The 24,972-nt window shown below is 43.6% G+C and overlaps 1 protein-coding gene across 5 annotated transcripts in view; it reads right to left on the reverse strand.

Moving 5' to 3' along the window:
- RGL1 (ral guanine nucleotide dissociation stimulator like 1) overlaps positions 1–24,972 on the reverse strand; it is a 137,371-nt gene that overhangs the window by 99,161 nt on the left and 13,238 nt on the right. For 2 of the 5 annotated variants that reach the window (XM_028732208.2, XM_028732206.2), the window contains exons 2-3: positions 22,022–22,182; positions 5,573–5,683 (exon numbers count right to left, since the gene is read on the reverse strand). In XM_028732208.2, coding sequence (XP_028588041.2) covers positions 5,573–5,683; positions 22,022–22,072 — 162 coding nt within the window. In that variant the 5' untranslated portion in view covers positions 22,073–22,182. Of the gene's footprint in view, positions 1–5,572; positions 5,684–6,642; positions 6,794–22,021; positions 22,183–24,972 lie in introns of those variants that run through there. The other 3 variants (XM_028732207.2, XM_028732209.2, XM_028732210.2) reach the window with 3 other exon arrangements.

Raw genomic sequence — 24,972 nt, forward strand, 5'->3', positions numbered from 1 at the left:
GGGGGAAAGAATCCGGAACCAGCGAGACCAAGCATCCCAAAAGGACTGGAATAAATTTATATTATATTTGAAGGACAACTGTAAGCAATTAACATCATTAGCAGGGTTATCTGAAGATTTGTAAGATGAAATTGCTACCTATTCAGGTTGAGTAATATAATATTTTAGATAATGATATTGGAAGGATAGGAAATGAAGCAAATGTAAGTTGAGCCAAGGAGATAAAATAAGAGGATATGGTGCTATGTAATGTGATTATATGTAAAACCAATAAAAATCATTTAAAAAAAGAAGTATAGCCAAGCTCTGAGAGAGGGAGGGCACATCCATAGTCTCTTCCCCTGTCCACAGTCCAAAAGCAGGGGGAGCCAGCAGGGCACCTTTCAAATATTGCTGGACTACAACTCCCATAAGCCCTGACCATTGGCTCTGCAAGTTGGGGCTAGTGAGGACTGGAGTCCACTCACACGAGGAGGTGCCACACTGGCTAGCCTAATTAAAGGATTTGATCAGGCTGCCAGTGCCCAGCTTTTCATTTTCCATCCCTCAGCACCAGAATTGTTTTCGGTAAAACCAGCCTATTGGCACTGACTACCTTTCCAAGCCCATAAAGTCTGCTGCTGCTGCTGCTGCTGCACCCCACTGCTAAGTTCTCCAATGCCTTAGAGGTTTCTTTTTTTTTCCCCTGGGCATGTTTTTCATGTCCTTTTAATTGTGTAAGTTCATCGCTATGACAATTAAACTGGCTCCAAAATAAAACAACAAACTAGCATTCCGCCTGCTTTCTGTTTAGGGCTTGCTGATTTTTGAAGAGAGCAAACAGTTTCTTCTCCACAAAGGAGAATCATATATACATTGCAAAGCCAACTGGGCTTCCCTTTTCTGTCATGGTTCCAGTTCTGTCGTTGTCACTGCCAGGACCATGAAATAGAACCCACATGAGCAAATGCATCTCTGTTTAGAAAGAGTGCACTATGTAGAGCAACTCCTGCTGCTAACTAAGAGTATTGCTGCCACAGCTGAAAAGAAAACATTATATCCCCCCCCCCCCCAGTTCACAAGTGTGTTGGCCATGCTGAGCTCCTTTCTCTCCTTTAGCATAGCTCAGTGGTAGAGCACATGCTTTAGGGTCATAGCTCCGTGGTAGAGCACATGCTTTGCATGCAAAATGTCCCTGGCATCTCCATGCAGCGTTAGAAAGACAAACTGTGGGAAGCCCTGCCACTCAGTGTTGGCAGTACAAAGCTAGGTGAACCAATGGTTTGACCTGGTTTAAGGCAGCTTCCCGTGTTCCTATGAAATCCTGTCACCGTGAAAGCAGGAGAAATGCAACTTATCTCATTCTGACTGCATGCAAGGAGCAGAGGTGCTTCCACACCCCACCATGTTTTGTCATCCACTCTCTCCTCCTTCCACAGAACTGAACAGTCCCTATCAACATCTATCAGATACTATGTTGTTGAGCCCACAGTTTGGAAGCCTACTGGGGTGGATGGCTTCAATCCTCCAACACACACAAAAAGCTGGATTCAAGGCTCAGTCTCAAGACTAGATTTATCTACTGTCAGTGATATACAATGTCCATGCCAATTCTGTTGTTCAATAACTGGAATGTAAATTACCGTATTTTTCGCTCTATAACACGCACCTGACCATAACACGCACATCGTTTTTAGAGGAGGAAAACAAGGGAAAAAACATTCTGAATGAAACAGTGGATGTATCATTTTTGTGCTTCATGCTGTGGCCACAGACATGTGATCTGATGGTGAATTTGGGGTGACCCAATGCAAAAATCCTGATAATTCCTGTGGATCCATGCTTTGTAACCACGTTTTTGCACCATTGCAGCCCCAGGCAACAGTGGGTGCGTGATTTTTTGGGTGCAGGCTGTAGCCATGGACATGCTATGTGATCTGATGGTGAATTTGGGGTGACCCAATGCAAAAATCCTGGGGATCCCTGTGGATCCATGCTTTGTAACCACATTTTTGCACCATTGCAGCCCCAGGCAACAGTGGGTGCGTGCTTTTTTTGGTGCAGGCTGTAGCCATGGACATGCTATGTGATCTGATGGTGAATTTGGGGTGACCCAATGCAAAGATCCTGAGGATCCATGTGGATCCATGCTTTTTAACCACGTTTTTGCACCATTGCAGCCCCAGGCAACAGTGGGATCTATGCTTTGTAACCACATTTTAAGTGGGGAGCGAAGGAAAAACAAAGAAGGGACATGAGAGGGCAGAGAAGCAGCTGGCTAAGAATGCTGGAGAGGGATTTAACCGGTGGGAGGAAAGAAAGGCAAAAGTTCCCCCCCAAGCCAGCCATCTCTCTCTCTCTCTCTCTCTCCCTCCCTCCCTCCCTCGCTCGCTCCCCCTCTCTCTCCCTCCCCCCCCTCTCTCCCTCTCCCTCTCCCTCCCCCACTCTCTCTCCCTCTCCCCCAGCAGTACCGGAGCACAGAGACGACACTTTCCCCTCTGCTTGCCTGGAGGGGAGGGGCTTTCCCTGCTCTTTGTTCCGTTTCAGCAATCACAGCAACGAAACAGAGGAGGGTGGGCAGTAAGACCCTGAGGCAGAATGCAGGAAAGCTGCCACTTCCTCTTTTCAGGTTTCCCTTCTCCGTGACTCGCGATTTGACTTTTGCTTGATTTTTTGGCTCCAGGGACCACACATTCGCTCTATAACACGCACAGACATTTCCCCTTCCTTTTTAGGAGAAAAAATCTGCGTGTTATAGAGGGGAAAATACGGTAGCTACCACCCTTTGCTTCAAGATGCCTTTCCAGCATGGCCCTTGATGCTGAACCACAGCCCTGTGCTCCGAGACTCCGAATTAAAGCAGACAAAAGCAGTCTTTAAAAATTCACTCCTTTGTATTTTTTTTAAATTCTGCTACAGGACAGAGTGCCACTCTCAATGGCCTTTTACCCCAGCAAAAGCTGTCATCTGTGACAAATATTCAAATATTTTATCCCCCCACCCAACCAATCCCTACTAAAAGCAGGAGGCAAAGATGGGAAACCTGCCACTGCAAAGGAAGCAGATTTGAAGTCATCTGTTCATCTGAGAACGCTGTGTACTTCTTAGGAATATGAAAAGAGAGGGACATTCCCAGCACTATCTTAGAGGCACTGGAGGGAACTTGGTAATATTGCCTGGCCATGTTGCTTCATAACGTAGTCCACCTGACAAGAATTGTATTTAAGTTCCAATGTTCCTTAAAATATCTATCAGGTAGAGATGTTAAGAAGGAGAGAGAAAGATGCACAGAACTGAAAATCCAAGCTAATTTTTGTTGAGCTTTCCCATAGAAGGCATTTTTTATATTCACAATAAACAAATGCTTGAAAATAAGATCTTTAATTTTAGAATTTCTAAACCGACTTTATGCTATACTGCACTCAAGGCAACTTCCAAGTGATTAAATATGTATTATTGCATTTATTCATTGCCTGCCTTTTTTTGAAATGGACACTTGAGACAGCTTAAAGCAACCAAGCTTCTTAAACCCTTACAAGACAAGACAATAAAAATACCAAAGAAACCAAAATTGCATTTCAACAAACAACACCACATACCAAGATGGAAATAATTCAAGCCTCACTGTAAAATATAACAAAAAAATTCCTTCCAGTAGCACCTTAAAGACCAACTAAGTTAGTTCTTGGTATGAGCTTTCGTGTGCATGCACACTTCTTCAGATACATGTATCTGAAGAATCTGAAGAAGTGTATCTGAAGAAGTGTGCATGCACACGAAAGCTCATACCAAGAACTAACTTAGTTGGTCTTTAAGGTGCTACTGGAAGGATTTTTTTTGTTTTGACTATGGCAGACCAACACGGCTACCTATCTGTAACTGTAAAATATAACGTAAGCCATATGCAGACAAGGTGCCTCTATAGAGCCTATCACTCTGTGGCAGGAAGGAATGCCGGACCTGTGGCCCTTAGGATGTTAGTTGGACTAAGCCTCACATTAGATACCTTTCTCATATGGGCACTACATGCACATATTGCACAAGGTTGCCTCTCTGCATTAGTAAGTCTTACACACCCTTAGTTGAGCATGGACATCTGACATGTCTGGTGGGTGCAGGGGTGGAGCACTTGGGGCATGGCCCAAGTAGTCATCATTCCAAAGCAACCGATCCCATTGGGAAGATTCTCAGTTTCTATAAAATCATCAGGATAACTGAAGAGTAGCAATATGCAGTGGCTGCCTTGTTAATACCAAAGGGTAAGAAACAGTAAGAAAGATCATACATTTTACCAGAACAATGGTTGGTGTTGGCAGTGGCGGAACTTCATGCTCTGACACCGGGGGGCAGAGAGAAGGAGGGGCGGGACTAGCGCGCATCCCGGGGGTGTGGCGCACATCCGGGGGGCGTGGCGCCCAGCATGGGCGGGGGGGCCAGCCGCGATGGCACCCCGCCGGGATCGTGCTGCTGGGGGCAGTGCGCTCCCCCACACACACCTCTTCCTCTGCCAGTGGGTGTTGGAAAGCTGTCATTTAATACAAGCTCTCACCAAGTCCAGCAGAGCAGAGATTGAAAACCTACGGGGCAGCCAGCATGGTGCTCTTCCAGATATCACTGAACTCCAACCCCCACCCTCCCTGACCATTAGCGATACCAGCTGAGACTGATGGGAACTGGAGTCCCCACCCCTGCCGTATAAGGCTTAGCACAATGTGGTTGTGCATTTTTACGGGCTTGAAACTTCTGCAGAAGAGTAGCCTTTTCTACACATCAGATGTGTAAGCACAAATAAAAATGCCCAACTGTGCAATATGGAAAGAACAGAGGAAGTTACACATATATCCACTCTTCTTTGGGGTTGCATGTTGGGGGGAGCTCAGACGTTCCCCGTCTAAAGACTGGCAAGGCCAAAGTCTGCCTGGCTTTATCAGTGTGTTCTCAATATCATTATCTGGAGGAATATTATATTCTAGTCTTCACTGGCAGGGGCAGATGGAAGTTGTAGTACAAAACAGCTAGAGGGCACCAGGTTGGCGAATGCTGCAGTATCCAGTTCAAAACAAATGGGAACTTTTATATACCTGGCACTTGGTCTACCTAGCCCAGAATAGTGTACTTGGATTGGCAACAGCTCTCTAAAGTCTCTGGCACAGCTTTGTCCCAGCCCTGCCATCAGAAAATTGTCCAACACGACATGCCAGGGTTTGAATGTGGGACCTTCTGCAAAGCCTGCACACAACCACTGAGCTATTCCACCCTCTCTAAAAAAAGCACCCCAGAGAAACCCAAATTTAAATCCCTATATGCATTACAACGGTGGTGATTGTGTGTGTGTGTGTGTGTGTGTGTGTGTGTGTGTGTATAAAAGCTGCGTTGATGCTACAGTTCACCCAGATTCTTAAATTTCAGGTCTTGTGCTCAGAGATGAAGAACCAAATGCAAAAGGAAACCAGCAAGAATTTTAATGTTAAAATCAGGCTTTGGCACCATTTCAGAGTACACTTGGACTTCAGCTCTTTCAACCAGGACTCCAAAGTCCACCAAGCATTTGTACAAGATGCCAATCTGACATTTTTTTAAATTTTTTACTCACCCCTAGCCATCTTGCTCCTTTATTAGCAGCCTGTTGAATCTGCACTCTTTTGAGGGTGACATGGTAAACTGCGCCTTCCTCTACCTCTTCACCCCAATCCTGAATTGAGCTCTGCCGCAGGAAGAAAACAAACGCTTGACTTAAAACAACAACAACAACAGGTTGTTTCCACCAACAGCTGCAGAACTTGTTGCTGAGGGCTGACTGCACAGCCCAAGGAAATACAAAGCAAAATACAACTATCACAGACGAAGACAAGACACTTGCCAAGGGAGGATATACTTGGCAAGCCCTTCTCCCCTGTGGTATCAGGAGACCGTGAGTTTCCACTTCGCTTTCCCCCATCCCCACCACACACCATCGGCTAGGACTGCACATAGTTCAAATAGTTTTGCCATGTCTTTTCACAAGGAAATGCTCCCGACTTACCACCAACTAGCATTATCATGACTTTTACCACTGCAGAGATAGCTGCACGTTTAAAATAATTAATTACTCAGAAAGACAGATAGTCCTCTAACAGGCATGTAAATTACAGTAAACCTTCATTTTAATATTTTTTCAGGATGTGCAAGGGCTATCCGTCTTAGTGATGTCCACCAAAGTTTGTTTGTTTTTTAAGTCACACATGCCAGAAAGCTGAGAGGAAAAACTCTTAAACTGGATTGGAAATCTGCTCTGCAACAAACCTCTGGGTTTGCTGATTAATACAGATTTAAGCAGCTCTTTGTGGCTGACCAAGGAAGAAAACACCCCCAGTTTATCAACAAGTTTGTCCAGCTAGCTTCCTTTCCTACTGTTCCCCCCCCCCCCGCTCCTTCCCACACCCAGCGCAGCGACAGAAAAGTTCATTAGTTTGCAGAGAAGCATCGTTTGAACAATAGCGAGTCCCACTAAGCAGCAGCAGCAGCAGCAGCAGCAAGAGAAGGAAAGGTTCTGGAAAGAGACTTGAAATGACTCCTGAAGAGCCAGCCAGGAATGGAGAGAGGGAAGGACATGTCCGCTTCCCCTCGGAGCAGCAAACCCGCTCCTGAAAGGAGGATTCGCTGCCTTGGGAAAGGAGAAATTACCATTTTAGCTCTCCCGAGCAGTTTCATCCTGAGCCTTCTCCTCCGCGGCCCTTGGAAGGGGCATGGCGCTCCGCGGCCCCGGCAGGCAGAAAGAGCCAGAGCCAGAGCCAGAGGCAGCGCGGCGCGCAGACTCCGCCCCGACCCAGCGAGAGCGTGAGGTCAGGCTTTCCTGTTGATGCTTCTCTCTCGGGGCTTCCAAGCCAGAAAGCAGCTCTTGGCCAAGCGAGGCGCCAGGGACCCCAAGAGGAGGGGGGCGGGAGGGGGGGGGACACGTCAGATAATTCACGACCCCCGCGAGGGGCTCACAAGGGGAAGAGGAGGAAGAAGCCCATCTTCCAAGGCGACGGGAAATGGTACTTCAAGCTCCCCAAAGGAGGCGCGAGTCAGCAAAAGCCACAGCAAAAGGAAGGCGCTAGTCCTGAGAGTTCACCCAAGAATTCGTCTTGAGCCCTGACTTTATCCAAATGATCACCGGGGTTCGGAGCTGAAGGGAGGGAAAGGGGGAGGGAAAGAGTTAGAGCATTTCCACAACTTCTGAAGTTGAAGGTGCCATTCAGCTTTTTCACACTGACACAAATATGGTTCATGCGCAACAGAAGAGAGATCAAACATACACTGCAGACATTACACATGAAGGCTTCACATCTGCATTAAGGAAGTCTCACGTGGGGAAATGCTGTTAGACCCTGAATATATAAGGAATCAAACTTCCCCAAAAGCAACACAGGAAATGCAAAAGTAGCAGTAGGGAAACACCTTCATTAGGACCAGCTAAAATGTCCCACAAGGGTAGTAAGCCTTTTGAGTTCTCCAGGCTGGATGATAACCTTCCCCATGGGGCGGGGGGGGGGGGGAGATGTTCCTGGCAATGGTGGAAAAGCCCAAAGGCTAATATGGATTTGAAATAGTTTGTGTTTTTTTGATTGATTGATTGATTGATTGATTGATTGCAAGCACACCCACACAATGTCCTCCTCATCCAAGTGGGAGTCTGTACTTTCCCCTTGCTAAATTCAGATGTTCCACTTTGTGGATAAATCCAAAAAGGGGAGAAAATCCAATATAAAACCACACATTACATGACAGTGGATACACTGAAGTGTATTGTGTGGGTGGGCTTTTTGTGCAGTGACATTTTGCTGAGAGCCATCTATTGTCGCACCCTCAATTTTCACTTTCTTTCTATAAGATCAAAGCAAAGGATGATGCCTGATTTTTTCCACCAGTTGCTGCTGAAGGCAGGTTCGCAGTATTTTTATTTTAAAAACAGCTCTTATGTGCAGAGCTGTTTTTGCACAAAACAGATGTATTAAAAAGAAAACATAAATAAATAAATAAATAAATTTCTATGCTGCCCTTCATCCAAATATCTCAGGGCAGTTTACACTATAAAATTTGTCCTTGCAGGTACAGGAATCAGGAAAGTAAAACTCAGTGTGGCTGACTTCTGAGTAGATATTTGGAAGACTGCAGTGGAAATGATTAGATAATGACCCAACAATTTGTTTCTAAGAAATAAAATATCTGGAGGCGGGGAAAGTGTTCTACTTTGAAAAAACACATCCAAAGTCAGTAGCTCAGTTATAGCCAGTAAGTAGCCTTACTGTTTACAATAGGGCACCACAAATCAAGATGGATCTAGACTGCACAGTAAAGTTGCATCCAAGTTGGAAAAAACATGAATTTTCTTTTCTTTCAAACATTAAAAGCCTGGAGGTCATCACATGAAGATGGTTAAATAAAGTATGTCAGAATTAAGAAAAAAGACAAGAGTTTGTACACACTCTGTGAACACCAAAAAGTTAGGTGTTTCCTCAACAGGAGCAGCGCTGGTCTGTTGCACTTTTTTAAGAAATCTGCAATATAATTTTTTTGAGGCAAACCCCATCAGACCTGAGACTGACTTCTGAGCAGATTTGCACAGAATTGGGAATTACAATGTGGCATAGCCATGGTGAAAATTGAGACAGGGTACTCTTTATTCTGGATTAGTTAATCCAAAATACTTTTGTCTCTGGCTCCACCCACCATTGGTTCTTGGTCTGCTCACTGCTGGCAATGCAGCCCCTAGCAGAAAATAAGGCTGTCCACTCGGCCTCATCAAGTAAAAATGGAATTAACAAATACCACAATGTAGCATTTTGAAGCACCAGTTATTAGCTCTGCTAAATTGATTTAACAGACATACTGAGTATTCATTAGGGGACCTGAGCTTACTCAGATAAATTTCTTTTGGCTCTAAAATCACACACAACCTCAAATTAATCAAATAACTGAATCAGTATTGTCTATATTTTATCAAGATTTAACCCTATGCCAAAATTTTATGAACACTTGCCAGAATTTAAACAGATGACCATTTCCCCTTTTAAAATGCATTAATTTATCTATCTATATTATTTTGGCTATACTTAATATTTTGACTATACCGGATCATCCATCCTTAACTATTTGTAGGCACTAATTTACTCTAATTTATAAAAGGTACCGGTATTTTCTGGTCTAATGGAGTTCCAAGAAACTTCTGAAGGCAAGGGAAGCAGGGAACAGGACATTTCATTTCTTTGTTCTCAAATGCCCTTGGTCAGCTGGAGGTAAAGGAAGTGTCTGAATTGGCTTGTAGGAAGAGCTTAGAATGCGTCTATGAGCTATTGCACGGTAGAGAGAGCAAGTCCAGAGCAAGATAAAAAAACATAATAGTCTTATCTGGTAATCTGAAATGTTTACTTGATTAGAACTGGGATTTTCAATATCTCTGGTTTATCCATTTCCTAGAACTACTTTTAATGATTCTTTGAAATAGCCTTGGGGAAAACAGTAACAATAAGTACATACATGTCTCACAAAATTGCTAGACCCAAAGCCAACTGTGTAATTACCACAGCAGTTGAGAGCAAGGAAATCACAGAGCTTCTTTCCCTATTCTGAAAGGAAAGTCAGAAGGATACATTTACCAGCATCTAAGTAGGAATACAATTTGAAGGTCTCTGAGCTCAGGCATGGGATGTCACGTGTCATGACCTCAATATTATAGGACTCCCACTCCAGGGAGGCTGGCCGTAGTCCAACTTTACAAGTTTTCAATTTAAAAAAAAAACAAATAAGGGCTTTTCTTTTCAAAGATTTGATATAATCCATGATAATGTTCAATTTGGAATAAATAAATGGTTTCTGGCACTTTGATATTGAACAAATGTTTAGGATCCATATTCCAGAAGACACTGTTAGAACCCTTTGTAACTATTTGAAGAGCGCTGTATAAAAACTAGAGCAAGAAATGATGATCTGATTAGTTTTCTATGATCTTTAATGCAGCAGTAAAGGATGAAATGTGTGTGTGTGTGTGTGTGTGTGTGTGTGTGTGTGTGTGTGGTGTGTGTCTTTGTCTCTGTGTGTGAAACAAAGGTACAATACTCCATTTGGAAGCATAAATTTAGCATTAACGTATGCCCATTAGTGTTTTTCTCTTTGATTCTGAAGTGGTTTTCTAACAGATTTAAAAAGGTTAGGAACTAGAGTATTCATACAGAATGCTTGCTCTGAAACCAGCTAGGAAAGTCAGCTAGGTGTTCTTTGGTGGATTTAATTAGTAAAGTTATGACAAACCTAGACAGCATCTTAAAAAGCAGAGACATCACCTTGCCAACAAAGGCCCATATAGTTAAAGCCATGGTTTTCTGAGTAGTGATGTATGGAAGTGAGAGCTGGACCATAAAGAAGGCCGATCGCCGAAGAATTGATGCTTTTGAATTATGGTGCTGGAGGAGACTCTTGAGAGTCCCATGGACTGCAAAAAGATCAAACTTCTCCATTCTTAAGAAAATCAGCCCTGAGTGCTCACTGGAAGGACAGAGATTGAAGCTGAGGCTCCCATACTTTGGCCACCTCATGAGAAGAGAAGACTCCCTGGAAAAGACCCTGATGTTGGGAAAGATGGAGGGCACAAGGAGAAGGGGACGACAGAGGACAAGATGGTTGGACAGTGTTCTCGAAGCTACCAGCATGAGGGAGGCAGTGGAAGACAGGAGTACCTGGTGTGCTCTGGTCCATAGGGTGACGAAGAGTCGGACATAACTAAACAACTAAACAACAACAACTATTAGTAAAGCTGCATTCTGGCAGGTCTTGGGGGCTGAAATGCCAATATACATTAAAACCATCCTAGTTCTACCAGTCTTATCCACTTACCTGCCGACTTGAATCCCAAGCACCACTGCACCAGAAATAACAGCTAATGCTTCTGAAAGAGGGCAACCTATGTTACATCTACCCACCCAAACGTTTCCATGGCTCCACTTTCATAAAACTCAGCCAGCCAATAAAACCCACTCCTATCAGATACAATAGTAAAAAGAACTTCCATGTTCAGAGGTAAAGGTAAAGGGACCCCTGACCATTAGGTCCAGTCGTGACTGACTCTGGGGTTGTGGTGCTCTTCTCGCTTTACTGGCCGAGGGAGCCAGCGTACAGCTTCCGGGTCATGTGGCCAGCATAACTAAGCTGCTTCTGGCGAACCAGAGCAGCGCACGGAAACACCGTTTACCTTCCCGCCGGAGCAATACCTATTTATCTACTTGCACTTTGACGTGCTTTTGAACTGCTAGGTTGGCAGGAGCAGGGACCAAGCGATGGGAGCTCACCCCATCACGGGGATTTGAACCGCCGACCTTCTGATCGGCAAGTCCTAGGCTCTGTGGTTTAACCCACAGTGCCACCCGCGTCCCTAGATGTTCAGAGGTAGTACATCTCTAAATAGGTAAAGGTAACTGAACGGTTAAGTCCAGTCAAAGACGACTATGTAGTTGCAGCGCTCATCTTGCTTTCAGGCTGAGGGAGCTGGCGTTTGTCCACAACTTTCTGGGTCATGTGGCCAGCAGGACTAAGCCGCTTCTGGCACAACAAGACACCGTTATGAGTGCCAGAGCGCACAGAAACGCCCGTTACCTTCCCGCCACAGTGGTACCTATTTATCTACTTGCACTGGTGTGCTTTTCAACTGCCGTCCCAGGGATGTGGGTGGTACTGTGGTCTAAACCACTGAGCCTCTTGGGCTTGTTGATTGTAAGGTTGGCCGTTTGAATCCCCGCGATGGGGTGAGTTCCTGTTTCTCTGTCCTAGCTCCTGCCAACCTAGCAGTTCCCTCAGCCCCACAGTCGCCTTTGTCTGGACGTAACCATCCAGGGCTCCTTTACCTTACCTTTACCTCGAAATACCACTTGCTAGGAACAAAGAATAGACTAGCAAGGGCATCACTTTTATGCCTTGCTTATGAGTTTCCAGAGAGGCTGGCTGCTGTTAAACAGAATGGTGGACAGAGAGGGACTTTGGTCTGACCCAGCAAGGATCTTCTTCGGTCTTTATGCAATAAACAAACCCAATTAGCATTCCTCTACCCCAACGCCATGCACTGAAACGATTTCCTCTTTACACATCAATTTCCTTCCCAGATTCCCCCTCAAATTGTTCCCCCTTCCAAAAATTCACTGATCAGATTTCCAGTTACAAAAATTATTATCCCTAGATTCTCCCCAGTTGTGCCCACTACTGCTCTCATCCAAAGAAACAAACAGAGAAGTGAGGGAGGTAGGAGGTCTATATTAGTCTGGGGAGCTACAAAAATTATACAATAAAGCAAATTGTTACTGAGAGCTAATTGAGGCATTACAGAAAAGGGCATAATTTTGGGAACCGCAATGGCATGTAAATACTGATGTGGACATAATACTTTACACACATTTCAGTGACAGATACTTAAACAGAAGTGTGCCCCTGCAATTTCACTGATGATTTTGATCTTACTGTGAGAATAAGCCTTTGACATGTTATCATGTTAGAAAACAGAGAATGCTGCAAACTCTCAGAAGCCCAGCTCAGCATCCAGCATCAAGGGGTAAGAAAATGACAGTGTGACATTTTAAGCTGACCCACTGCAAAAAGTCAGCTTGCTACATCTCCCCTCCTCTGCCGACATGTCTCCAAAATGACAGGAAGGGAGGCCAGGGACCCAAAGCCATTTGTGCACACCTGGGCCAAAAAGTGGAAATGGAATCAGCACCACCCAGTCACCCAAACTGGCACATTTATTTACCTGTTTAATGCACACCAATATGTAGAAATTTATTTCTACTACTTATTTATTTAGATTGCATACATTCACACTGGGTTTGGCATGCGGTGACTCTCCATGAGAAGCCATGGCTGCAGTGCGGACTGGCAACTCCACCTCCATGCTTGCTGTTGGTGCAGGCATAGGGACATAGTATTGCCTTCTTCATTGCTGGAGGGTGGAATTGGAAAGCTTGACTGCAGCTTTCTAGGGCAGAGGTGGACAACCTGTTGCCCTCCAGATGTTGCTCCTACATCTCCCATCACCCCTGACTCTTGACCATGCCAGCATCTGGAGCATCTGAAGTCCAACAGCATCTGGAGGGCCACAGGTATCAGTCCTTCTTTCCATAATTTGCACTGGAGAATAAGGTTAGCTACGCATGCATGCACAACTTAAATCGTACAGTTGACAAGCTCTGTGGATAAAGTCTAAATTGCATTCCCAGTACAGGATTTTCCAAGGCTCATAACTTGTTTAATTCAAAGCCAAAACTCTAAGCACTTCCCAGCGAGAGCAGTTTCCATGCCAAATTTCAGAATGCACCCCCACCACCACTCTGGCAAAAATAAGACAGCTAAAGAAATGCTGTGAAGTGGGTAAGGGAGGCTTCCCCCACCCCACTCTTTCCATATTAGTTTTTGGGCTCAAGCTTTCCAAAAACTTAATGACCAAAAAGCAATCTACAGGCATGGTACTGCTCACAGAGAATGTTTCTCTTTTCAAATTTAGGTGACTGCTACAGCCTTGGGGGACACAACAAAACCTACTAGCCTATCCACTGAACATACACCTCCTACATTTAATGCCACCCTGGCTTGCCATCTCCCTGGCACCCTGTGGCCCCATCCCACATTATCACAGGAGCAGCCAAAGGACAGCTCCATCTTCTTCTTCTTTGGCGATCACTCGTAGCCAAGTAAGATTGTCTTCCATAAACACGGTTTTAACAGTGATTCCGTAAGTGACTGTGGAGGCCAATTCTGGATCCACACATCCTTCCACAGTGGGGACATTGGTTTCCGGGCAGGAGTTGAGCATGGTGTGGATTGGCCAAGCGTGTCTTCCTCCTAGCACGTTTCTCCCTTGTGTTCTGAGGTCAAGTGTCTTCAAAGCCCATGACACCTTTAGTAAAGGCTATTCTCCAACTGGAGTGCTTGCAGGCCAGTGTTTCCCAATTGTCGGTGTTTATACTACATTTTTTAAGATTTGCCTTGAGACAGTCTTTAAACCTCTTTTAAGTTTGGAGGGTAACCTCCAAACAATCCTGAATATCTTTGCAGAAGCTTACGAAAAGCTTGGCCTATCACTCAACATCCAAAAAGCCAAAGTGCTGCACCAACAAGTACAAAATAACCCCTCTGCAGCACCACAAATCCAACTCAATGGTGTAACGTTGGAAAATATTGATCACTTCTCCTACGTAGGCAGTTATCGTTCCACAAGTGCCAACATTGATGCCGAAATCCAGCATCGCCTGAGCTCTGCAAGTGCGGCTTTCTCCCGATTGAAGTGCAGAGTGTTTGAGGTCCGAGACATTCGCAGGGAAACCAAAATGCTTGTTTACAAACCAACCTTACTATATGCTTGTGAAACATGGACCACTTATAAATGCCATCTCCAACTCCTCGAAAGTTTCCATCAACGGCGTCTCCGAAAAATTTTACACATCACTTGGGAAGACAGGTGAACTAATATCAGTGTACTGGAAGAAGCAATGATTCTTCAACATCAACTTCGTTGGACTGGTCATGTTGTGCGGATGCCTGATGATCGTCTTCCAAAGCAACTACTCTATTCCGAACAGCTCCATCACACACCATTTAAAGTAACATCAGATGCTCAAGTCACATGAGAGAAACCCACACCGTGGCTCCACCCTATGCCAGCACTGCCCCAGTCTAGAAGTGGTGAGACTAGCATGGCAGTAAAGCACAACATAGGCTCCTTCCACACACCCTGGAGTATTCAATTTTAAGTCTCCATTTCACAGTCATTGTTCAGCAGGTTCTTATAGGTCCTAGAATGCAGGTGCTTTCTGACATTACGATGAAAGGGGTTGTTGTCCCCCACTGGAACCTACTTCTGTGCCTTTACCAGCAGTCTGATACACATAAATTTAACAGGTGGAGATAAATGAATGGGAAAGATTCGAGCACAATCCTCTACATGTCTATTTAAAAGTAACCTCATTGTTTTCAAAGGAAGCTTAATGCATTGGACTGCAGCTTTAGGATGCTTCGCAGTGGGAGCTTACTACCATAGGGACATTCATTTTTTGCAAACAGGTAATTGTCAAGGCTTTTTGAAACTTCCTGGATTTCACCCAGAAAGGGTAAAACAGGATTCAATGGGGAGGGATATGGGCTGGTATTTTGATAGTTTTAGTATGTTGGGATTACTGTTAAAGGTATGGATTCAAAGCCAATGCTTTTCTTAAATAATGGGTTAGTTTTAATCAAGCAAGAGTATTTTTTCATTAATGTATGATACAAGACTGAATGATTTACAAGTTTCTATGTAGCTGTACATAAATATATATGCCCATGTACAGAGCAGTCATCTATGCTATGCAGTGCTGGAAAATGTCTTTATGGATGGATCTATGTGGAGTTGGACGTGTCTCTGAGGTCTATCTGGCCCCTGCATTTTTCAGTACTTGCAGTCTTCATCCCTACCAGTCTACGCTACAAACAGGGGCCTAAGGGTGGTAATAATAATAATAATAATTTATTATTTGTACCCCGCCCCTCTGGCTGGGTTTCCCCAGCCACTCTGGGCGGCTTCCATAGAAACCAAAAAACACTAAAATATCATACATTAAAAACTTCCCTGAACAGGGCTGCCTTAAGATGTCTTCTGAATGTCAGGTAGTTGTTTATCATTTTGACATCTGATGGGAGGGCGTTCCACAGGGCGGGTGCCACTACCGAAAAGGCCCTCTGCCTGGTTCCCTGTAGCTTTGCTTCTCGCAATGAGGGAACCGCCAGAAGGCCCTCGGCGCTGGACCTCAGCGTCCGGGCAGAACGATGGGGGTGGAGACGCTCCTTCAGGTATACTGGGCCGAGGCCATTTAGGGCTTTAAAGGTCAACACCAGCACTTTGAATTGTGCTCGGAAATGTACTGGGAGCGTACTGGTATTGTTGTTTAGTCGTTTAGTCGTGTCCGACTCTTCATGACCCCCTGGACCAGAGCACGCCAGGCACTCCTTTCTTCCACTGCCTCCCGCAGTTTGGTCAAACTCATGCTGGTAGCTTCGAGAACACTGTCCCACCATCTCGTCCTCTGCCGTCCCCTTCTCCTTGTGCCCTCCATCTTTCCCAACATCCTAAGGGTGGTAGGGATAGTCTTTACTGATGTGGAGTTCTCATGCTAGAAAGCCTTCCCTGTTTTTGCTTTGCTCCCTTATTTTCTTGAAAGACCTAGAGATTGATTTATCTCTCAATTTCAGCGTCTCTCAGTTTCTCATTTTTTCAGTCTTAAGTTCAGTTCTCCACATTTCTGATCATGGTGATTTTTTTTTTAAAGTCCTCATTAAAAATTTAGTGTGGATTCCTGCATATTTTTGTATGCAATTTTGCCTGATATATGTACTTTTGCAAGCCATTTCCCCTAAAATAGTATATTTTGTATGTTATTTTCTTGAATAGCTGCATTTTTATACACATATAATATACAATTTTAAAACACATATAATGTTGCATAATATACACGTTTTTGGTACACATTATTTGGTTGGAGAATAGTGTTACAAAATTTGGAGAACTGTGACTTTTCACAGAGAGCTGTAACCTGGCTGACTTGGCTATGATTTAGAAAGTGCAGATATGGTGGGTTCACATTAAATTCAAAACCAAACTTAATTTCTCCCTCATCCTCATTCTGGACTAACAGTAAAGCTAGAGAAAGAGAATTGAAGATGGCATGATGCACTATGGTTACTTGTGACTGGTACAGAAAACATGTAAAACCTGTCTGACCGGAGACAATAATGAGACAAAAGAAGTGACTGTACATCATGGGCTGTGATGGCTCCATCAGACTACCTAACCCTCTTAAAAGGACTATTGTCAGCTTTATAAATTTATGAACAGCAGTTGCCATAGGCCCTCCCAACCACTGTAACAAGCCACACCCTTTGAGTTAATGCAGCAAAGTGACAGGTCACAGGCATAAGTAGTACCTACGGTATGTTGCTCTCCTATGCAGGCCACACTTTCCCTCAAGAAGCCTGGACATCATTGTAAGTTAATGTTTAGTAGCTTTTCTGCTATCAACCCTTTTCTTGCCTTCCCTCTCTGCTCAAGAATTGGGTACTTGCCCACATTTCTTATATTTAACTAGTTCAAAGCACAAGGACTTTGTCCCTTCCCATCCATGCAGGTGCAATAACTCGGCTTAAGTTTGACTCACTCAGTTCCAGTAATCACTTATTTCAAAGGTGCCAGCCATGTAGCTTTATTACTTCCAAAAAGGTCAGTCCATTCAAAAGATTAGTTTTATACATGCTGTAGAGGAGGCAAAGCCCTACAGGCTTGTTGAATGCCTAGGCCAGTTTTTGTGGCTTAAATGCTAAAATTAACTTTGTGCTCTTGGAGTAGACATCCGAATTAAAACTTATACAATAACAACATTCTCAGGTGTGGGGATTGATAAAAATGACACCAACCAAGATTCATAAAAGAATACCCCTTTTGACATCCCTATCCACTTGCCTTTTTACATTCCATGGGAACATATTTGAGCTTTAAAAAAAAATCCCTCAAACTGCCTCCTCCCCTCCCTTCAAAATGGCATAAATCTGTTTCCTACTCAACGTCATTTGAAGGTTCTTTCGGCTGAGCCCCTCCAAAGAATCAGCGCCCCACCCTCACAAAACTAACTTCCTCTGTGTTAAGACTTGGCCCCATAACAGTCTTTAAGCCAAGGGACATCAGGCAGGGATTCATCTTGTGTTTCACCACCTAGTAGTAAAGGCAGAAGCAGAAGAGACCAACCAAGGAAGGCTTTTTCCATCAGTAGGCGAGAGAAGGTCAAGTGACATTTTCCAATCCCTAGAAGAATTTCTCGGTCAGGATTTAGCAAAAGGCCTACTCTTGCTGCTTGCAGATTGCCTTTCCCTCTGCCTTAGCTTAGCTGAAGGAGAGATAAACCTAGGGGTCAAACTACAGTAGATACTAAATGTTGGCAACTACATCTGGGTTGGGGCTGCTGCTATTAGTAAGTACTAAGCCTGGGGAGTGGATGATTTCCATCAGGACTGCGGAGCACAGGGAGGAAGGTTTAACTCATCCTTTCCCAACCTAGAGCCCTCCCTATGTTTTGGATCACAATTCCCAGCATCTCTGACCACGGATCATACTGGCTGCGGCTTACAGGAGCTGTACTCAGTTCAGTTCAGTAAGCTTATTATCCTAGCCAAAAGCCATGACATAATCATACAATACAGGCAATATAAAATATAAAACAAAACATCTACTTGAACAAACAAAACCATGTATTGTAAGCAAAACTATCAATGGGGAGCCTCCACAACTACAAACAGTATATTTCAATTTAGACCTCCAAATTTCCCTTACAATTTACTGATGTTTAGTCCAACTCCTTCTTCCTAATCTTTCCAGCGCAAAAAGGGCCACTATGAGTCACAAAGGCATTAGTCACTCAACAAACCACAGAACCCTCTCTGCCTAGGAGAGACTGCTTTCTTGAACAACTGTAGGGCACAAGGTTGGGGAAGGATGGTTTAATCTCTCCCCACACCCCAGCCACAATCTCTGTGATACAATTGGCCTAAGGAAAAAAAGCTCCCCAATATGCAACTACCGATGGCGTATGTATTGTTGTCTACTGTCCTGCAGCTCTAGATGCACCTTCTGGCATCATGGCACTGAGACATCTCCTTTTTTCTTCCATCTCTGAGCTATAAACTCTCCTTTCCCATCTGTGACATCCCTGCCTTCTCATCCCTTGCTCTCCACCCACCACCAGTCTCTTAATTCACCCAGGCAGAAGCTCTGGCCAGATGGGCCGCAAGCCACTTCTTCCCCTTCAGGGTCCTTCCTGAGAAAACTCTGCAGAATCCAGTTGCGCAACCCCAGCTTTCTGGCCCCCTGTACGCCTATGATATTGCACTGTGTTCTCAGTGGCTTCAGTATAAAACCACTGGTGTCAAAGGAGTTAATCTTATTACAGGAACAGGGAGTTTAGAGTTCAACCCAGACCAACATTGGTTGAAGTCAGCAGAAAACGACTTGCAGTCTCCAGTGGAAAATTGGCAAGACATCCCTAGCCCTTTCCAATTCCAAACTATTCAACTAACTAAACCAGCCCAGCAATGAGTTGTATTTTTGCTGCATCCCAATTAAACTCAATGGGTTGTATCTAATGCTTCTGTCAATGAACCAGAGGGACAAAATACAGTGATTTCCCTTGCAGGCACCCACACTCCTTAACCTGCCCCCAGAGGGTTGAAGGCTCCAGGAACATAGGAATCTGCCTTATCCACCATTGGTCCATTTAGCTCAGTATTTTCAACACAGACTGGCAGCGACCCACCAGGATTTATTCCCAACCTCACCTGAAGACATCAGGGATTGAACCTTTTGCATACAAAACATTGTACTCTATTATTGAGCTACGGCTGTTCCACAAAGTGTCAGGGCAGGCATGGGGTGGGTGGAAATCACTGAAAATTGCTTCCCTCCCACTGATACAAGCCTTACTGTTGGCTGAACAACACTGCTGAGTGCCCCACAAAGTGGTCAGAATCCATTCCTCACCTGGATGTATTTTTCAGTACTGAATCAACTTCAATTTTGCTTCATTTCTCTTGAGCCTTATCACTCCCATACAGCTGAGTCCAATCATTTAATTCCAGAACATTGTTTGAGTATTTGTGGGTTTGTTTGATAAACAACAAAAAGCCACTTGGCTAAATCAGCTGCACCCCAGCTTAGTACTGATACTCCATCCACAATCACACACTAGCTCACAGGTTACAAGTTTAAAAGTCAATGAAATGCATTTGATTATCATGACCATTTGCTATAAAAAGACAAAAAATCATTCAGGATTGTTGCCGCTACCAACAAAATTATACTGCTGAAATGAAGAAGAAAGCTTGGTGTAACCAGGCTGGGATTTCTGTGTGGGAGGACTGTGAGCTTTGTTTATTTCTAGTATTCAAAGAACATTCCTGGGCTCTAAGTTCTTTAATTCTTAGTTTATCTTTTGCATCAGGCGCTGGTTGGTGGTTCTTGGGGTTGTAGTAGAAAACAAAATAGATCCTGCAAGCCTGAAGTCTGTCTTTTCCTAATTTGGATAAGCAACAGCCCATCACCCCTCCCATTTCACTTTAATTGGGGCCCAACTCTAATAACCACTTTGTGAGTCTCATGTTTTGTTTTTTTAAAAAAAGGTGTATGGAACGACACAAAGCAATTAATATTCCTATTGCAAGAGAACAGAGGGAATATGCAGTAGCACATTTCAGAGGGAAAGCTTTACACCAGGGGTAGGCAACCTAAGGTCCGTGGGCCGGATGCGGCCCAATCACCTTCTGAATCCGGCCCGCGATCGGTCTGGGAATCAGCATGTTTTTACATAAGTAGAATGTGTCCTTTTATTTAAAATGCATCTCTGGGTTATTTGTGGGGCCTGCCTGGTGTTTTTACATGAGTAGAATGTATGCTTTTATTTAAAATGCATCTCTGTGGGGCATAGGAAGGAATTTGTTCATTTCCTCCCCCAAAATATAGTCCGACCCCCCCCCCCCAAGGACTGAGGGACGGTGGAGCGGCTCACGGCTGAAAAAAGTTGCTGACCCCTGCTTTACACATTGGATTCAGCCAGGACTCAAAAGCAAGCAAGGATTAGGTCTGCCATCCTATACCCATTTACTTTAGAGTAAGCTCCACTGAGCTCAATGGGGTTTACTTCCTAGTAGTCATTATAGGATGGTGCTTTAAGACATGGTTCTTTCCTCCTGTTTTCAGTCCCAAGCAAAGGAACAGTGTTTGCTGAAAGATGAAGGTGAAGAAGAGCAGGTTCTGACTAAAAACAATGTGGTCTAACATGGTTTGGGCAGTTTGTTGTAAGGATAGGAAAAAGTGCATTCTGCCCTTATATAATTTGGGTCCATGCTGTGGCTGCCATTGTCTGCCATTTAAGTGCTTAACAGACAGATACACTTACAACATGGTCAGTTTCCCCATCCCCCATTTTTACAGCTGTTTATTATCAGCTTTCCAAACGCACAATATCACCCCAATTGCATGTTTTGTGTCCAACTGTACACTTAAAAACCCCACACACACTTGCAAATGAATCGTGAGTCTGCATTAAGTATTATTATCCTCTACCAGTGCTTTCTCTGGGGGGACGCAGGGGGACGAAAACCCCTAAAAATTTTGTGAATCTTTGTACTTTTGTCCATTTACTGTTTTTATTTTTCCGGATTTGAACAATAAAATGGTTATTTTATTGAGTCAAAATGAGAATAACCCTAAAAAAAAATTAGGGAAAAAAGCACTGCCATCTAAAATCCTTCTAGGCTGGAGCAGAGGCGTAGGAAGGTCAGGTTTTCTTACAAAGGAATGTGGATTCTGAGCCTCTGATAACAAGTAGGCCACTGTGGACGGATACTTAAATCTACAGGATGGATTGTGTTTTGGCTTGCGTTACTGTATTTATATTTATTGTTTATTTATTTAATAAAACTTATTTTTAAAAACCTGCAAAGTGGTTTACCAAAACAAAAAACAGCAGTAAAATCAAGAAAAATTAACAATACTACTTTAAAACATACAAAAGCTAAAATATTAAGATTAAAATTACTTCAACTTCCTAAGCATCTAGGTATGCTTGCCTAAAGAAGAATGCTTTTAGCAGGTGCCTGAAAAGAATCTAGCAAAGGCAGCTGCTTTGTTGTAATTTCAGCCTTTACGACATAAGAAAACGGCCAAATAAACAGCTATTTTCATGGAGGAGGGTCAAGATAGTAACCGATATACATGAAATTTCATATGTAGCTATATAATCCCTAGTGTAGTAAGATAAGACCTTTGGAGCAGGCATTTTTTAAAAAAAGTTTTTTATGAACCGCCCTAGTAGGGCAGTAATTGTCCCTTGATAATTGTCACTCCCCTCCATGATGGCACCTGGGGCGCCCGCCCCCCCCTTTCTTACGCCCCTGGGCTGGAGTACATATGCTGCTGGTTTGCTATCCACAAACTCTCATGTTAATAACTGATCACGTGCAGTCAGCTTACCTCCCGCGTCACTAATACACGCCATACTGAAATGTGATCATCCATATACATCCGGACCTTGTGGATCTCTTTGGTTTCAGATGCTTCAGGAACAGGGTGCCAGGTGGCCTCCAAGGAAAGCTTCAGAAAACCAGATAGTTGTAGGAATCATTATATGCTTCCTGTACCAAATGAAGAGTCATAGTGTCAGTAGTGACCCATTTATTTATATCCCCTCTCATAATACTAGAACTCAGCCGTCCAATTAATCTGAATGTTGGAAGGTTCAGGCAGACAAAAGGGTGTGCTTCTTCATACGCTGAATAGTTAAACTATGGAATTCATAACCACGAAAGGGAGTGAGAGCCACCAACGTGGCTGGCTTTCAAAGAGGATTTGACAAATTCAAAGAGGAGGAGACTCCTTGGCTTCTTCAGCTTCTGACTCTGCACTGCTTTCTCCCATCACCTCTTCCTGCTCACGACGACACCTCAGTCTGCTCCCTCTTCTTCCTCTGACCACCCATTGTGGTCCCATTATCACAGTGTAAAGCACAGTGTAAAGTTTTATATATACCCATATACTCTTTTTTCATTTTTTAAAAAATTAATTTTCCAAAAAGATTTAAACAAACAAAAATCTCAACTGTATTTAAACCAATCTTAGTAACATTGTTAAGTGACTTCCTCAAATCCCCCTAGTTGAATTTCAGTGTTATGGATTGATTGATCTTTATTACGGCCATTGGCCCGTTACACGACAGTTTCCCATACCAACATATTATACTTAAACCTCCAAATTTAAAATCGCCAAAACTTACAAAAGACAAACAATAATCGAAGCAAAACAAGAACAAAAACCACCATCATACCAAAACAGAAACCACCATCATACATTACAATAAATTTGTAACCTATACATCGCCCTCTGCTCATAAATTAATCAGGGATATAAATGGTGATATCGCCTAAAACATAGATCATGGTTTAAAACAATGGTGATATCACCTAAAACATAGGTCATGGTTTAAAGGGGTTATCCGAATCACACAGGAGACCGTTTCTCTTCTTTAGGGATAGGACGCTGATCAGGAATCTGGCAACCATGAGTGATTTTAGGGGGTCATCATCAATTAGTAGATATCTCAGTTTGGCTTCAATCGTATCATCGGCAATTCCCTTAAGATATTGAGCAAGAAACTTGCTCCTGGCCGGTAAGTGAAAAGCACAGTCAAAGATTATGTGATGCAACGATTCCGGTGCCCCACTATTACAATCACATAAGAGTGATATCTGTCCATTGGAGAATCTATTTCTCAGCACGTTCGATGGGAAGGTGTTGAATCTTGCCTTTACAAAGGCATATCTATGAGCTGAGGAAGTTAGGGAATTCAAATAGTTTGGGAGCCTTAAGAGGGGTAATAAACCAAGATTTAGAGGTGAGCAGGTACCATTGCCCAAGATCATTTTCTGCTGCAAGTCCATCTCCTCTAGCTTACAGGTTACTGTTCTTTTAGCTGGGACTATGTCCTGCTCTAGTAATTTGGATGGGGAGATTCCCATTGCCGTTATTTTCAGCTGTAAATTTTTTACCCATGGGCTCTGGAAATCATCTCTCCACATACATTGTATCAAGTACAAGTTTGGGAGATTGTGCCATAGAGATAACCAGTGACAAAGTATGTGCTTCCACAGAGCATTTTCCAGGGATACAATATTGAGTTCCATGCGTAACGCTGTATTACTTACACAGTTGGGCAGTTTCAATATCCCTCTTAAAAACTGATTTTGAATGACCTCCAGGTGAGATAGGTTGGCAAAAGTCCCCCAGATTGAGAATTTCAGTGTATATCATTATAACAGTTTTCCAAAACCAATTTTCTCATAAAATTAACTTAATCACTTAACATCTTTCTTTCTATTTTAACCTTAAACATATTAAACTCTAACATTACATATTTAAATCCTAAGCCTATCTGGTATTTGCAAGCTTTTCCAATTAAATTATCTCAACATATTTAACTAAATAGTCTTTGAATTTCATCCATTCCAATGGAACTCCTCCTCCTTCTGGTCAGGGACTCTTCCAGTCAGGTCGGCTAGCTCTGAAAAATCCATCATCTTCATCTGCCATTCCTCCACTGTAGGGACTTCTTGTGTTTTCCAATTCTTAGCTAACAAAATTCTTGCCACAGTTGTGGCATACAAAAACAGTTTAACATCTTTCTTGGGCAATTCCTAACCTGTTATTCCAAGAAGAAAGGCCTCTGGTTTCTTAATAAATGTATATTTCAACATTTTTTTCAATTCATTATAAATCTTTTCCCAGATTTCTTTCATAACCATATGTTATATGTGGTGGCAGGTCCACCACATGTAATAAAAGGTACCCTCCTTTTCTTTACATTTCCAGCATAGATTATCACTGTTGTGATAAATCTTTGCTAATTTTACAGGGGTTAAGTACCATCTATACATCATTTTCATAATATTTTCCTTTAACACCATGCATGCAGTGAACTTGACCCCTTTCCTCCACAATCTTTCCCAGTCTTCAAACATTATATTGTGTCCCACGTCTCTTGCCCAATCTATCATCACTGATTTACCGTATTTTGCGCCCCATAGGATGCACCGGCCCATAGGACGCACCTAGTTTTTTGGGGGGGAAATAAAGGGGGGGAAATTATTCCCCCCCCCCCCCTGGTGCGGGGCTGTAAGAACCAGGTCGGGGAACAGCGGGAAGGCGTGCTCCGCCTCCCCGCTGTCCCCCGAGCTTGTGGGGCTGGTGGTGAGCCCGGGACTGCAGGCAGCTCTGCGCAACCGACCCCTCTCGCTCTCCAGGCTTCAGCGAAAGCCTGCATTCGCCCCATAGGACGCACACACATTTCCCCTTCATTTTTGGAGGGGAAAATGTGCGTCCTATAGGGCGAAAAATACGGTAACTTGCTCATCTTTTGTCTGCCATTCCAA

This window comes from Podarcis muralis, chromosome 5, assembly GCF_964188315.1.
Source record: "Podarcis muralis chromosome 5, rPodMur119.hap1.1, whole genome shotgun sequence".
Lineage (NCBI taxonomy): Eukaryota > Metazoa > Chordata > Lepidosauria > Squamata > Lacertidae > Podarcis > Podarcis muralis.